Here is a 14,241-nt window from a genome sequence, read left to right on the forward strand (position 1 = left end):
CCACAATCTTTTTACTTCGGGCCACTTGTAATAACATTTCAGAGTTTTACATAGCATTTTGTTATTTCAACAGATCAATTTTTAAGTACTCTTAAAATCTGGACTTCCTATGGAAGGGAGACCAAACTCCACCAAACTCTGGCGCTTTCACATCCAGTAATAACATAATGGCATAATGAAAGTAGCCTAAGCAGAGAAAGTAAGTCTACATATGGAAAAAATAATGAATGATGCTGAGAAAAAATCTGTCAATAATTAAAAATCTGTGCTTCAGTGAAGCCTTAGAGTAAAGACACCATGTTACAAAGGTCAACATGATATACATTTCTTCAAAATATTATGATACTGTATTTACTGCAAAATTTCATACCATGTTCCTTTTTTATAAATGCAAAGTTTTGTGTAAATATTGCATCACACTTTTTTTTATTTTTTTTGGTGATGGTATCAAACTACCAGGCTGGAAGCTTCTAAAGAAGGAACAATGGCAATTTTCTTTCTTCTCGATTATCTTTTGCCATTTTCAGCTTTGTTCCTTAGTGAGAACACAACAGGAAGCGACCCATTTCAGAATAGATGGACTAATTTGGTGAAAGAAAAATGTGCACTTGCCTCTTCAGTCTGCTTGTAGCTGGAATATTGAGACCAAATCGGAGCAGTGTGGGTAATATCGAACAGAGAAGGTCATGTAAGAAAGATACAATTTGTCTGGAGATGTATTTCCTTGTACTTTTGTGAAATATGAATTTTCACAAAGGGAGACGTATAGAGGGGCTTCAGCAGAACCCTGCATCTGTTTCCTTCATAGATGACATAGTATCAATAATTTTAAGAGATTTTGCTAATAAAAAAAATCAGCCTGGTATCGAGGTAGATTTTTAGATTCTGATTACACACTGATGCTTTAACCTTTGTCATTTATCCAATTCAATGTACCAGTTTACAACAAATGTCTTCTCAAGTTACTTTACAAAAAAATGCAATCGTATATACATTCCAACTGATACTAGTTCTCAAACAGTACAGCTCAAATAACTATTCACAGTGGATTAAAAACTTTCGGTAACACTTTATTTGAAGGGGTGTGCATAAGACTGACATGACTGTCATAAACATGACATAACACCCGTTATAAACATGGAGTCTTTATGAATGTCTATGACCGCTGTCATGAAGTGTCATTATTTACCGAATGACACTTCATGACAACAGTCATAAACATTCATAAAGACTTCTTCATGTTTATGATGGTGTCTTATGCACTTCAAATAAAGTGTTTCCAAACTTCCCCTCTAAGGACACCCAAACAGAATGCTGCAAGACTTGCAGCATTCACTCCTCCTGGACGAGAACTTAGTGACAATTGCTTGCGTTGTGTTGTTAACTTTTCAGCAATCCCTTACCAAGCATGCATGTAGAAACAGTGGAGAGGAAAAAAACCCTTTAACAGGAAAAAACTTCCAGCAGAACCTGGTTCAATACAAACTGGGGGTTTGAGAAGAAAGAGCAGAATGTGCAAGAAAAAACAGACGATGTGGGATTATTTTTGATATTCATGAAAGTAAAAGTCAATATATTAGACATTTGATGTTTGAATCTTTGTGTGTGTGTTCAGCATGTGGCGGTTTCTTCAATAGCACCCCAGGTACAGTGAGCAGTCCGGCCCTCTCCATTACCAACTACCACCACAACATAAACTGTACCTACCACATCACCGTCCAAGCAGACAGAGTTGTGGATCTCAAGTAAGACTACGTGTGATAAAATATAAGTTAAATAATAATTTACTTGAAACATGAAACAATGTTTTCTTACACTAGCAGTTTAAAGCCAGTATAATGTAAGTTTAAACCATATTTAGTTATGTTTCATGTCTTTTCCCTTTGTAGATTCAATACTTTCAGCTTAGAAGCTTCTTCTTCATGTCGCTATGACTATGTGGCCGTGTATGACGGGCCTGACAGCTTGGCACCATTGCTGGGAAGGTTCTGTGGAACAGTGCTCCCACCTGACATACGCTCCTCTACAAACAATTTGTTCATCATCTTCCGTACAGATGCCACGGTTAGTGGTGTTGGCTGGAGAGCCACTTACAGTCAAACACTTGGTAAGTTAACTTTAGGATTAGTTATGATGATGTGGATGTTTCTATCAAATAAATGGGTTAACACGCAAAATCAAAAGCACAATGACAAGAACAACCAATTATTGTAGCCAATGGTGCACTGGAATCTAGCAAAGTTGTAGTTGGATTATCACAGAGATAAACTAATTTTTCATTTGATATTTGGCAACATTGTTTTTTAGTATGACTTGGATCAAACCTTTTCAGTTTCCTACCACAAGTTTCTCTCAATAATCGGCTGGAGTTCTGTCCCTTTCCTCTTGATAGAACTAGTCGAAGTCTATCTGGTTTGTAGCCCAACTCACTCATACACTTTTTCAGATCTACCCACAAATTCTCAATAGGATTGAGATTAGAACTTGTGATGGCCACACCAAAACATTGACTTTGTTGTCCTTAATCCACTCTGTAACCACTTTGGCTTTTTGCGTTGTCCATTTGGAAAACCAACCTTTGCCCAAGCTTTTCCTTCCTGGTTGATGTCTTGAAATGTTGCTTCAATATTTTTACGTATTGTTTTCTTCCTTGTGATGTCACCTATTTTATGACATGTACCAGTAGCTTTTACAGCCAAACAACCTCGCAACATGATACTGACACCCCAATTCAGTTGGGATGGTACCACTAACTTGCAGTAAATCTGCAGTCTGAGAGCAAAGTGCTCTGTTAGGAACATGGAACCATCAGATCTAAGGTATGATGGAGTTTGATTACTAAGGTGAGAATGAGGATCTTAAATTATGTTCTACATTTCATAAGGGGACAATGTAGAGAAGCTACAATAGGAGAAATATGATTTCTCTCTTTAATTTTAATCATAACTTTTGAAAGCTTTTCGTTGTATTTTGTGGACTTTTTGACGGTAAAGAATTTCAGTAGCCTACACTTGAAGTAACAAATGCATGGTCTAGTGTTTAAGCGTCACTCCAAGATATTTCTAATATTGTTCCTGAGATGAGAAGAGAAAACCTAGACATTAGTTGAATATAGGATTTAAATTATATATCCTGGTCAAAAATAACACAGAGATTTATTACTTTATTATTGGAGGCCAATTTAATGCCATCCAGATCAAATGATTTGTTAAGCAATTTCTTTTTCATAGATTCGATATATTTTATCCCCATACAAGAGACAGAAATCATTGGTATTATGAATAAATGTAAAAAGTAAACCATCCACTGACTGTGATGATCAAGACATGAACACAATTAAAAGGGTAACTGAGGGAATCTCTAAACCATTAACTTAAATTTGTAATTTATCATTCCAAATGGGACAATTTTCCAACATTCCAAATGAAAATAGCAAAGATCAAATGGCAAAGAGAAGAGATATAGGGCTGCATCTCTTCTCCCTCAGTTCTCTAAAATTCTAGAAAAACTTCTTAAGAAGAGACTAGAGAAATTCATAGACAAACATTCACTAATTAGCAGTGATCAATATGAATTCAGAGCCAATTGGTCAACATTGCTAGCCATAACTGACTTAGTAGAAGAAATTACCAGTGCAACAGACAGTAAGACATTAGCTGTAGGGGTAAAGATCTAAAGAAAGTTTTTGATATAATAAATCATGTTATCTTAATTAAAAAATTTGAATGTTATGGAATTCAGGGAGCAGATCTGAACTGATGCAGAAAACAGTATGTGAAGATGGGAGATAACTCCATTATGGCTTATGTTTTGTGGAGAAGGAAGTTGTGCTGGTCTTCTTCAGAGGTTTTGTGTTGATTCCTTCAGTAGTTCTTGGTGCAGCGCCACCACAGGAGAAGAGTGTGGGGGGTTTTCCATTTGTTTGGATCGTTTGCCACAATGCAGTGTGAAAGTGAACTGCACCAGCTGAAAATCAAACAAGCATTGCAATGTTGACTCCCAATCGGACAATCAGGTGTGAAAACACCCTAAGATAGCATTTAACGCATTATTAGGCTATATTTACATCTGTTCTATCTACTTTAAAGAATTAAGGCATCTATTTGCATAATTTATTTGTTAATCAAGCAAGACTGATATTTGTTTAAAGTACTTATTTCTTTGTATGAAACATAAAATTCAAGTAAAGTGAACTTAATTTTGTCAAGTAGATTAAGTAAAATTAAACTTTGTATAAATTACTAAACTTTTATAATGTAGGAATTTAATTTACTAAAAAGAAATTATGCAAACTCAATGGCTCTAAAAAAATCAAGTTTCTAAAACTTAATACTTCTTTGAAATTCAAAAATACTTTATTAATCCCAAAGGGAAACTAAATATTGTTGTAACTCATTAATTAAGATTCTTCAAAGAGTTATTGAAGATCATGACGGCTGGTGGCAGGAAATATCTTCTGCAGCAGTCTGTCCTGCACTCAATCTGAAGATGGCTCTGACTGAAGATGCTCTGCCTTCCCAAGACAGTCTTGTGACAGGATGGTCAGGGTTGTTCATAATTTTCTTGATCCTATGGAGAATCCTTCTTTGCATAATCATCTCCTGCGATTCCACAGTCGTCCCTGGAATGAAACTAGTATCAGGCTGTTGAGCCTTTTTAAGTCCCTGGCTCTGATGCTGCTTTTTACTTGTTGCTCTACTCAAACTTTGTTAGAAAATATGGAAAGCAGTAATAGTCTGTTCACTTTTTTCACTAAATAAACACAACCATTTGCAAGGTTACATCATCAGGCAAAGTGGGGTCATGAAAAAAGCATACATCTCACTCATGGTGCAATTTCAAACATAAATGCAAAAAAACTAGTCAATAAGCGCTGCTCTGAAAGTTTCTTCATTCTTGATTAACTGACTGTATGGATCAAGCTTTGGAGTCTACATTTTTGCTTTAAACATCTTAAAACTAAAATTTGTGACAAATAAAAAAGCGGTTTAATTAGTCACTGCTGCTGGTGGCACAATGCATTATGGAATACCTTGCTGCCCAACAAAGAAATTATTGCAAAGTATAGAAACAAATGAAGTAATGTGTGATTTAAGTCTTGCAAACCTAAAATAATTTTATACATTTTGTTTAGCTGTACATAAATTCAATAGTAAAGACATTTTTACATTATAAATTATATGTACATAAGGTGTTTGGCCTAGCTTTTTCCATGGTGAACAATATTTTTAAGCTGAAGTGCTTATTCTCATCAAATGTATTTTTTTCTGCCTACATCATCAACAATATGCATTAATAAATATGGTGTTATTAGTTCATATTTTATTTTAAAAACAGAAATCAGTTGTACAAATGTTCAAAACTTTCTCTATGGATGGATGGGTGGATGGGTCTTTCTATATCAGTGCACAATGTTTTTGGACATTGCCAATGAGAGCCAGTGCCATATCATTTGTTTAGTTGTGAATTTCTGCAGGTCCAGCACAAGGATGTGGGGGTTACCTCTCCATGCCGATGGGCATGTTGGGCTCACCAGACCCAAACCTGGATGGACGTTATGAGCCCAGGATGAACTGTGTTTGGACCATTGAGATGCCTGTGAACAAAGCCATCAATCTCACCTTCAGCTCCTTTGACCTTGAGAGCTCCTCTACTTGTCGCTATGACTATGTCAAGGTAATGAGTTATTCCTGTTATTTCAATGTTTAACATGGTAAATGGCCTGTACTGCATAGAGTGCTATACAAGACTTATTCCATGAGAAAACAAAAACAAAACCTGATTTCAAAGTTTTTCCAATGCAGACCCAAATTCAAAACTTACCATCATGCAGTGGCATCATAGGAGTGGCAGTGGTGACTGCGGACGAGTTCGCAGTCACCGTGGATCATCGGTTCGATTCCTGGTCCACCCACCTTTGTTGTTTGTGTCCATGTGCATGACTCTTCACCCACCTTGCCTGCTGGTGTTGGTCAGAAGGACTGATGGTGCAAAATTTGCAGCCTGCCCCTGGGCAGCTGTAGCTACAATCCAGTAGCTTGCCATCATCAGTGTGTGAATGTGCCCTTTGAGGTTTCAATTGAACATACAAACGGCTTTACAAATAAATTTGATTATTATTCTTTGGGGCTGATGATGTTTGATTTGTCACGCTTGAGTTTGAGGAGAGCTGGACATCATCAGCATAAAGGTGGAATTGGAGATTGTGGCTGCAGATGTAAACGTGGAGGAGCATGTACAGGATGTACAGAAGAGTAGTGGAACAACTATGATACAAGAGCAGTGGATGAGGTTATTGATACTGATTAATCGTTCCCCATTTGTGAGATGTGAACAAACGGGAAACCAGAAGAGGCCAGTGCTGGTGATGATGAGGGAGGATCATAAGCAAGAGAGAATCATGTGTCTGATGGTGTCAAAGGCTGCAGTGAAATCTAAGAGAAGGAGAATGCTGAGGTGAAATCTGAGGAAAGAAGGATGGGATGGAGTCCACAGGACAAGTAGAGCATTGTATGTCTGCAATGAGTTTGGACAGCTCCTCTAGGGAAACGGGAGAGGACCGAGACAGGCACTGAGTGCTGCGGGGAAGAGGAGGGACAGAAGAGAGGGAAGGGAGTGGATCTGGGGAGGTTGAAACAATGGTGATGGTAGTCGGACAACTGTAAATTGCATTCATTCTGTTTTGGAAAAATGACAGATAAACATTGCATTTATTTGCTACAAAGGAATGTGAGATGTTATCACTGGGTTAAGGAGTCCACGTCCCTGGATCAAATGCTTTTTCAATGAAATTGTTAGCATCACTCCGATGATACCCAACTAAAACCCAAAAATCATAAAAAATTCAAACTTTATCATAAAATTCTGAAAATATCCGCACATTGTCATGTCCATATGTGGAATAATATAAGTCCACAATAAAATCTCTACACTCAGTGGCTTGTGTATAAGAAATTAACCTTAACTTTTACAATGTTAGTAATAGTGACATATATTCTGAAATTTGCTAAATTTCTGAATATTTAGCAATCCTGGCTCTTTCAGAAACTCCTACTCTTTCTGACTCTCCACCTTCAGGAAGTCATCACAACATGGCTCCTCATAAATAACATTTTTATCAGTGTTGCACTGAGAAGTAGCTCACATAATGAGCTCAGCAGATGTGCGGTTCCAGCAGGTGTTTGCTAATTGCTGCTGGCTGGTCTAAAGGAGCTGAGTGGGGGAGTCTTGGAAGAGCTGCTCCATAATGCAGAAGCTCAGAAGCTTGGAAGCTGCAGCCCTGAGGACAAGCTGAACCTTGAAGGCAGTGCCGGTTCCCCCAATCGTTTGCACAGCTAAATGGTTGCCACAGGAGATTAAAGGATTTCTCCAACATGCATGAAATAATCATGGAAACAGTCTGTATGTTTTGGGTGAGGGGATAACATTATAAATAAAGCTAAAAAAAATTCTAAAAGTTTTTTTTTTTTTTTTTTTTTTTTTTTACATAAAACTGCCCTTATTCACAAATGACCATTATGTCAAAAAACTGCCTGAATGTCTGTCTGCCACACTCTGCCACAGAGATTTTTTCAAAATAAAACTGCCCATCTTGCTTAGCATATTTAATTATTACTTTATTAAGCCTAAAAGAGAACTAAAATTGGAATGATATTTATTGTGTTTTATGTCTGAACAGTATGCCAACTTTCAAAATGTTTGGACAGAGACAGCTGCTACTACTACCATGAGTTACAAACTACATGCTTTCATCTAGAACTGTAAATTTGGGTCAACATTTTTAGGCTTCATGCAAGGAACATATGTTGAATGTCTTAGCTCTGTCAAATCAATGAGTGAGTTTTTACTAACCTTTTCCAAATGTTTCCAAATGCCTACATTTTTGTGCAGAAACCAAGCCCACTATGACAAAACATCATCATATTGATAATGTAGCCTTAGGGTTTTATCTTGAAGACACCCATCAGTTTCATAAAAGTCCATATATTTCGGCAGTATGAAGGAGGTACTTATTCCATCCCCTAGTTTTGGATCTATCGCAACCTAACAGAATGCCAATAAATCTCATTTTGATGTATTACAATATGGACTTGTTGTGTTCTGATAATGTTCTGAATGTGTCTTTATCTCCACCAGATATACGATGGAGACAATATGAACTTTCCTCTAGTTGGGACATACTGTGGAAGCTCCATTCCTGCCTACTTCTTGTCAAGTGGAAACTTCTTGACGATTCGCTTTGTCTCTGACAGCTCTGTCCAGAAGCAAGGATTCAATGCAACCTACAGAGCAGTACCATGTAAGAACATCTCTTGTCTCTTCTTCCACTGTTACACCTGGGACTTCTTAAAATAAATTCACCTTTTTATTTCCAGCAGCATTATCTCAAATTAAAAAAACATTAGTGTTTAATTTGGGTTCTTTGGTTTGGTGGAGAAGAAAACCCATTTAATGATCATTCCAGTAAAATATAAAATTGACGTTTTTTTCTTCTTGTCATTGTATTCTGTTGATGTTCAACTCTACAACTCCCCTCTGTGTCTGTCTCTCTTCAGTGCTGTGTGGCGGGACTCTGAATGCTACGACTGCAAAGCAGACTTTGACTTCACCGTCCTTCCCCAACGCTTATCCTCCTTACACCTACTGTCGGTGGATCATTGACTCTCCACCACTAGAAACCATTAAAGTGTCAGTCCAGACATTTGTCCTGGATCCAAGTCAAAGTTGCTCAACCAATTACCTGGAGATTAATGATTGGCCTTTGGTTAGTAAAAACAAGAGCAAGATCAAAATTTGCTGGACTACAGAAAATAAAAACAGCCTTTGTGTATACAAGGAAATTGGTTTCTTTACAGAAATATAAAAATACAGACATAGAATTTCAAATGTTTACAAAGCTGAATTATCAAGTTGATAAAAAACTATTTTTAAAGTTCTCAGTTTAACTTTGAGCCTAACAGAAATGTCTGTGTGGAGACATTGTCCTAAATCACCACGTTAATGACAACAAACATGGTTCCCCGATTCTGAAACGGCACAAAGAGGGATGGATGCAGCTGGTGACCATTTTAAACTCTAAACTATTCACATCTCATTTAGAGTTAGATTTTAAGTTATTTAATTCAACTAATAAAAGATAATAAAATAATGTGAAAGCAGAATTAGTTTCTCTTTAAATTTTATAAATAAAAATGGCATGTTAAAATTATTTATCCCCTCAATAATCCATAGCCAATCTTTAATGGCATTATAGTAATCAGACTTTTCTGATTATTGATGCTATATTAGTTTGTCAACTTATTTTTGGTGATGAGCTCTGAGTCTGAGTCTTTGAGGTTGGAAGGCCTCCTTTCTATCACCCTAATCTTAGGTCCATCCACAGATTTTCTTCCAGATTCTCGTCACTCTGAGTCTATATTAACTGGCTTTTTATGGTTAGAGGAAACTAAGAATTTGTATTGAGATGTGTTTTTAAGAATTCAATGAATGAATTATTTCTCCATATTTCCATAACAACAAGCAGATACAGAGTAACTTAAATAGTATCCCTTGTTTTAAAGACAATCTGAAGGTTGAAGTGAGATAAAGGTGGGCTATCCACAGAAAAGCTAGTCCTCACACCTTCTTATGAAGGTATATTGTACTTACTTCCCATCCAATGTAACATTATGTGGTGCACCTAAAAATGCCACCACAGTATTTTTTATTTTTTTATCATTTGCAGTTCGGCATGTTAATCTGTCTGTATTTATAGTGCTTTCCTGAGGTGGGGACAGGAGTGGTCCCCACCTCCTGTGGGGGGCGTTGCTTTCAGGTTGGTTTTGGGATGGACTTCCGGTTTGTCTCAAACGCAATCTGGATGTCAACAGCAGCGCTGCTCGTCCTTGCTGACTCCTTGTTTATTTTCTCTTCAGATTGTGTCAACTCTGTTACAGCAGTTCTGACACCCGGGACTTGTAACAATTACTTATTTTGCAGATGCCCTGAAATAATTCACTTGACTGTTGGACAGTTGAAGAAAAATCATTGGGATACATTTATATGTCAGACATGAGTATCTGGTATCCAAGACAAATACAGCACATTTTTAGACAATGTCTAAAAAGTGCCTCTAATTTGGTTTGTTACTGAAACATAATGTTTACAACTGTGTTGAAAGACATTAGTGAGTAACTGAATCTACTGCTGCTCAATAGAAATAACATATAGTCTCCAGTTTAAGTGGCATGGCTGTTTGGGGCTGTGGGACGAAGCAGGAGTACCTCAAGAAAATTATGAGGAGGACTTGCAAATGCCACACAAAATAACAACTTTTTTTAGTAAAACCTCATAACAATCATCAAATGTCTGTGTTCTGAGTACAGCATTCCACAAGAGCTCAGTGTTCACAGATGACTCCATGACAAAGGCTAACACGACAGAAACTCACAGATTTGTTGGAAAATGGAATGGAAAAAATATAGATATTTCTAACTAGATAAGACAAGTCACACCTGCTGATAGTTATGATGGTTCACAAGCCTTTGTTAAGCAATCCCTGCCCTCCTAGATGCTCTACAGGTTTGGGGAGAAACGTTTAGAGCTGTTTCCTCAGAAAATGGCTTTCTGAGTGCCAGCATTCAAATGGCCATTAGGCCTGTCACAGTAACAAATAAATCAATTAATCACATGATAAATTGAAACAAACTCAGTCATTTGAATTGGCATGATTTATCGTTTATCTCTTTTTTGATAATAAATATCTTCATTTTGGCACTTTGGTCTCAACTAGCACAGTTTTTGAAGGACAATTTTGTTTACAAAGACGTCAAAATTCATTTTATTTGTTGTTTTATTATTTTGGATATTTAAAATGGCTTCCATTTCCAGTGTTAAATGTTCATTAGAATTTAAAGTTTATTGATATTTTAGAAGGTTTTATTGCATTATTATTTGTGCCATTACTGTTGTGTTACTTAAAAATAGTCCCAAACAACAATATTATTATTTATCGCAATAACTTCTGGAACAATTTATCATCCAGCGAAATTTGTCATCGTGACAGGCCTAATGAGCATATCCTTTTTTCTTATTTCAATTTGTTTGACATCATTGAAAAGTTGAGAATTCACTCTTTCAGGGTCTGTAAATAACTCAAAATTCACATATTTCTCAGATTTATTAAAGACTGCTCCTGTTAAAGTTGTGCTGTTTGAATTGTACTACCAGTTTTTCCACTAGTAACCTAAACTACACCTGCACTTGTTAGTTATTGCACTTTCCAGCTGAACCAAGTTCTTTGTGTTTCCAGGGAGACTATGGACAGTCACATAAGTTCTGTGCTTCAGATGACCATCCACCAGACTTTTACAGTAACAGCAGGACAGTCCTTGTGTACTTCAAATCTGATGCCTTCCTGACAGGAAATGGCCTCAGTTTCAGCTATGAAATTGCCAGTGGGTATCGGAACAAAATGTTCTTTAACTGTTTATCTTGAACAGTTACTTTTTTTTAATATAACTTGGTTTCTGAATTGTGCTCTAAGATGTTTGTGTTGATTTTCAGACTGTAGTCGACTACATGAACAGGAATATGGCTACCTAAAGAGCCCAGGATGGCCTGAAATCTACCCCCACAACATGGATTGTGTCATAATTCTGAAGGCGCCACAAAACAGCTCTATCTCTTTCTTCTTTAACAACTTTGATGTGGAGAGTCAAAGCAGCTGTAACTTTGACTACCTAGAGGTAAACATTTTCCATTCTTAGTTTGCACCTGTGGTCTTCTTCAAATTGCATTTGTGATTGTATTTAAGTATAGATGGATGTGGTTAGACTCCATCTTGTTCCTCTTGGTTCAATATAGAATAAACTTTTCCAGGAAGGCTAAGCAGTGTCATCACTTCAGTTCACAATTTATTTTTTAATTATAGGCTGATTGGCCTTACAAAGGATTTATGTACATAAAGTTGCCTATTGGCCACACGTAGAGAATGCTGGAAAATTGTTAGAAAACAAATATTGTACCCACCAGAAACCAATGATTTTATTTAATTTCCCTTTGGGGTTAATAAATTATTAGGCCCAAGAGCGAAAGCACTATGAAGGCCTATTGTAATTGTTCTGTTTCTTTTTTTTATTACGATTCTTCCGTCAAATAAATTCCCTTTTTGAGGGCCCTACCATATTCAAAAACTCTCCAAACTTGGCGGATGCATCAAGTATGTGTGAAAGTTAGGTATTTTAAGGTTGTCATAAAAATGGCACAAGAAACGGCTCAACAGCGCTACCTGGCAACTTTCAAAAGACCCTCCGCATTGACGTTACTTCATCGTAGAGGCATGAAACTTGGAACCCTTGTAGCACTCCCCAAGATGCACAGAAAACTCTATTAATGTCATAGTGCACATCAAACAGGAAGTCTGCCATTTTGGATTGAAGTTCTGATTTTCAAGCCACTTTTGCCATTTACAGCCTTCGCATTTGATTGAACTGGAATTTCAATCAAATGCGAATTATAGGAATTTCGATCAATCAGGTTCAAACTTGGGTCAGTTTGTTCATAAGGCATGGTCGAAAAAAGTTATAAAAAAAAACTGACTTTTCATGCATGCTGAAATGAAACACAAAACTGTTATCTTCTACACATACACTCAGTGATAGGTATTTTCTCAAACCTACATAAAAGCAGAACCACAGACAACGTATAAGGTAAGGTACGGTAATTTTATTTATATAGCACATTTTCAGCAACAAGGCCATTCATAGTGCTTTACATGAGTTAAAAGGAAATGCAAACAAAATAACAAACCAAAGGAAAAAGAGGAAAGGACACATTAGGGCAGATGGCAACATTCAGACAAAACAATGGGCAAAACAAAGACACGAGTGAAGGCGGTAACGTCAAAGGGCCATGGAATGATGTCTCTGACACTCCTGGCAAAGTTCGATGGAGGTGTTTATTATCGAGGAATGTCCTTGGAAGCGCTCAGCTCCACAGCTCCATGGAAACAGAAGGGGGTGAGGAGGGAAGAGCATTGTGTTCACATATCTTCAAGGAGATTGGAAATATGCAGCCCTACCAAGGCCACACGGGAAAAGCCAATTCAGAAACAGAATGTCTTAGGTCAGGAAGATTCTAAATTTCAATCTTCCCTAAAGTCTCTCTGATACATCTCAGTTCCCAATCATACAAATTACTTTGGTTGTTCCAGTGAGTCGAATCTAGCAGCTTCTCCTAGATCGATTCCATCCTGTTAGTGAGTTTTAGAGTCCTCGTCTCTGTCCACGCCAACAGTCCGAGTGTTCGCTATTTCAGGAATCCACAAGCTCCACACAGCAGAAATCCTGTTATCATAAATAAATCCAGGGTGAATCCTACTGGGTGTGTCCCTGCAGGACAAGAGGGCTCTCCTGTGCCCAGACTTCTCGTCGTAAATTTGATCAATTGCATTGAGAGATCGGTTGACCAGATCCATAATTTGTAGATTTGGATGATGTGCAAAGAAAGGCTCCAAAAATATGGAAAAAGACAAAATCAGCAAGCAGGGCAGGCAAGGGCAGGGAGGGAGCAGAGGAAAAAAGCGTCTGCCTTCATCGAGAGCAAGAGAGAGAAGTATATGATTTTCAACCAAACTTCTGCAGAAAGAGAAAACACAGTGAACTGCTTCTCCAAGCTGCTCACCATGTGTTCTGAAAACCTTCAGTTTGTTTGTCTCTTTTATTCGCAAGAAGAGGGGGTAAAAAGGTATGTGGTGGGGTGAAAACAACATCCTATCTTCACAGCAGGGTGCTAAATTGGAAACAAAGAAGGGGGTCACACAGAAACTAAATTAACACACAGACAGGTTTACAGCTCAGGAGTATCCCAGGAAGATCTAAGTCACCATCTGTAAAACATGCTTGAGGTTAAGGAAAGTTTAACTATGTCTTCACAGTTTTAACAAATTAGAACACTGAACCTCTAAATAGAAAAACAACTAGTAACATAAAATTACAAATGTAAGAATAACAAACATAATAATTCTAACACTCACAGAGGCACCAAACTTTCAGTGATTGATCATCTTCGGGTCCCCTACAATACCCAATGGTCAAATGATGACATCACTTAGGCCACGCCCCCTGAGAACAGGAAGTGTCATGTTTTACTGAGTGGTCTCTATCTGACCCCTTTTACCTAATCAACATGAAATTGTGTACAGAGACGGAAGACATGGGTAACACTTTATTTGAAGGGGGTTGAATAAGACTGACATGACAC

The 14,241-nt window shown here is 37.4% G+C and overlaps 1 protein-coding gene across 1 annotated transcript in view; it reads left to right on the forward strand.

Moving 5' to 3' along the window:
* Positions 1–14,241, forward strand: part of LOC106964281 (cubilin-like) — a gene marked incomplete at its 5' end in the record, with an annotated part of 55,953 nt that overhangs the window by 30,720 nt on the left and 10,992 nt on the right. Inside the window, 7 exons of the mRNA XM_015059693.1 lie at positions 1,616–1,745; positions 1,890–2,107; positions 5,477–5,676; positions 8,137–8,299; positions 8,556–8,764; positions 11,291–11,435; positions 11,545–11,726. Coding sequence (XP_014915179.1) covers positions 1,616–1,745; positions 1,890–2,107; positions 5,477–5,676; positions 8,137–8,299; positions 8,556–8,764; positions 11,291–11,435; positions 11,545–11,726 — 1,247 coding nt within the window. The remainder of the gene's footprint in view (positions 1–1,615; positions 1,746–1,889; positions 2,108–5,476; positions 5,677–8,136; positions 8,300–8,555; positions 8,765–11,290; positions 11,436–11,544; positions 11,727–14,241) is intronic.

This window comes from Poecilia latipinna, unplaced genomic scaffold, assembly GCF_001443285.1.
Source record: "Poecilia latipinna isolate Pla-1442-1.1 unplaced genomic scaffold, P_latipinna-1.0 Scaffold1650, whole genome shotgun sequence".
Lineage (NCBI taxonomy): Eukaryota > Metazoa > Chordata > Actinopteri > Cyprinodontiformes > Poeciliidae > Poecilia > Poecilia latipinna.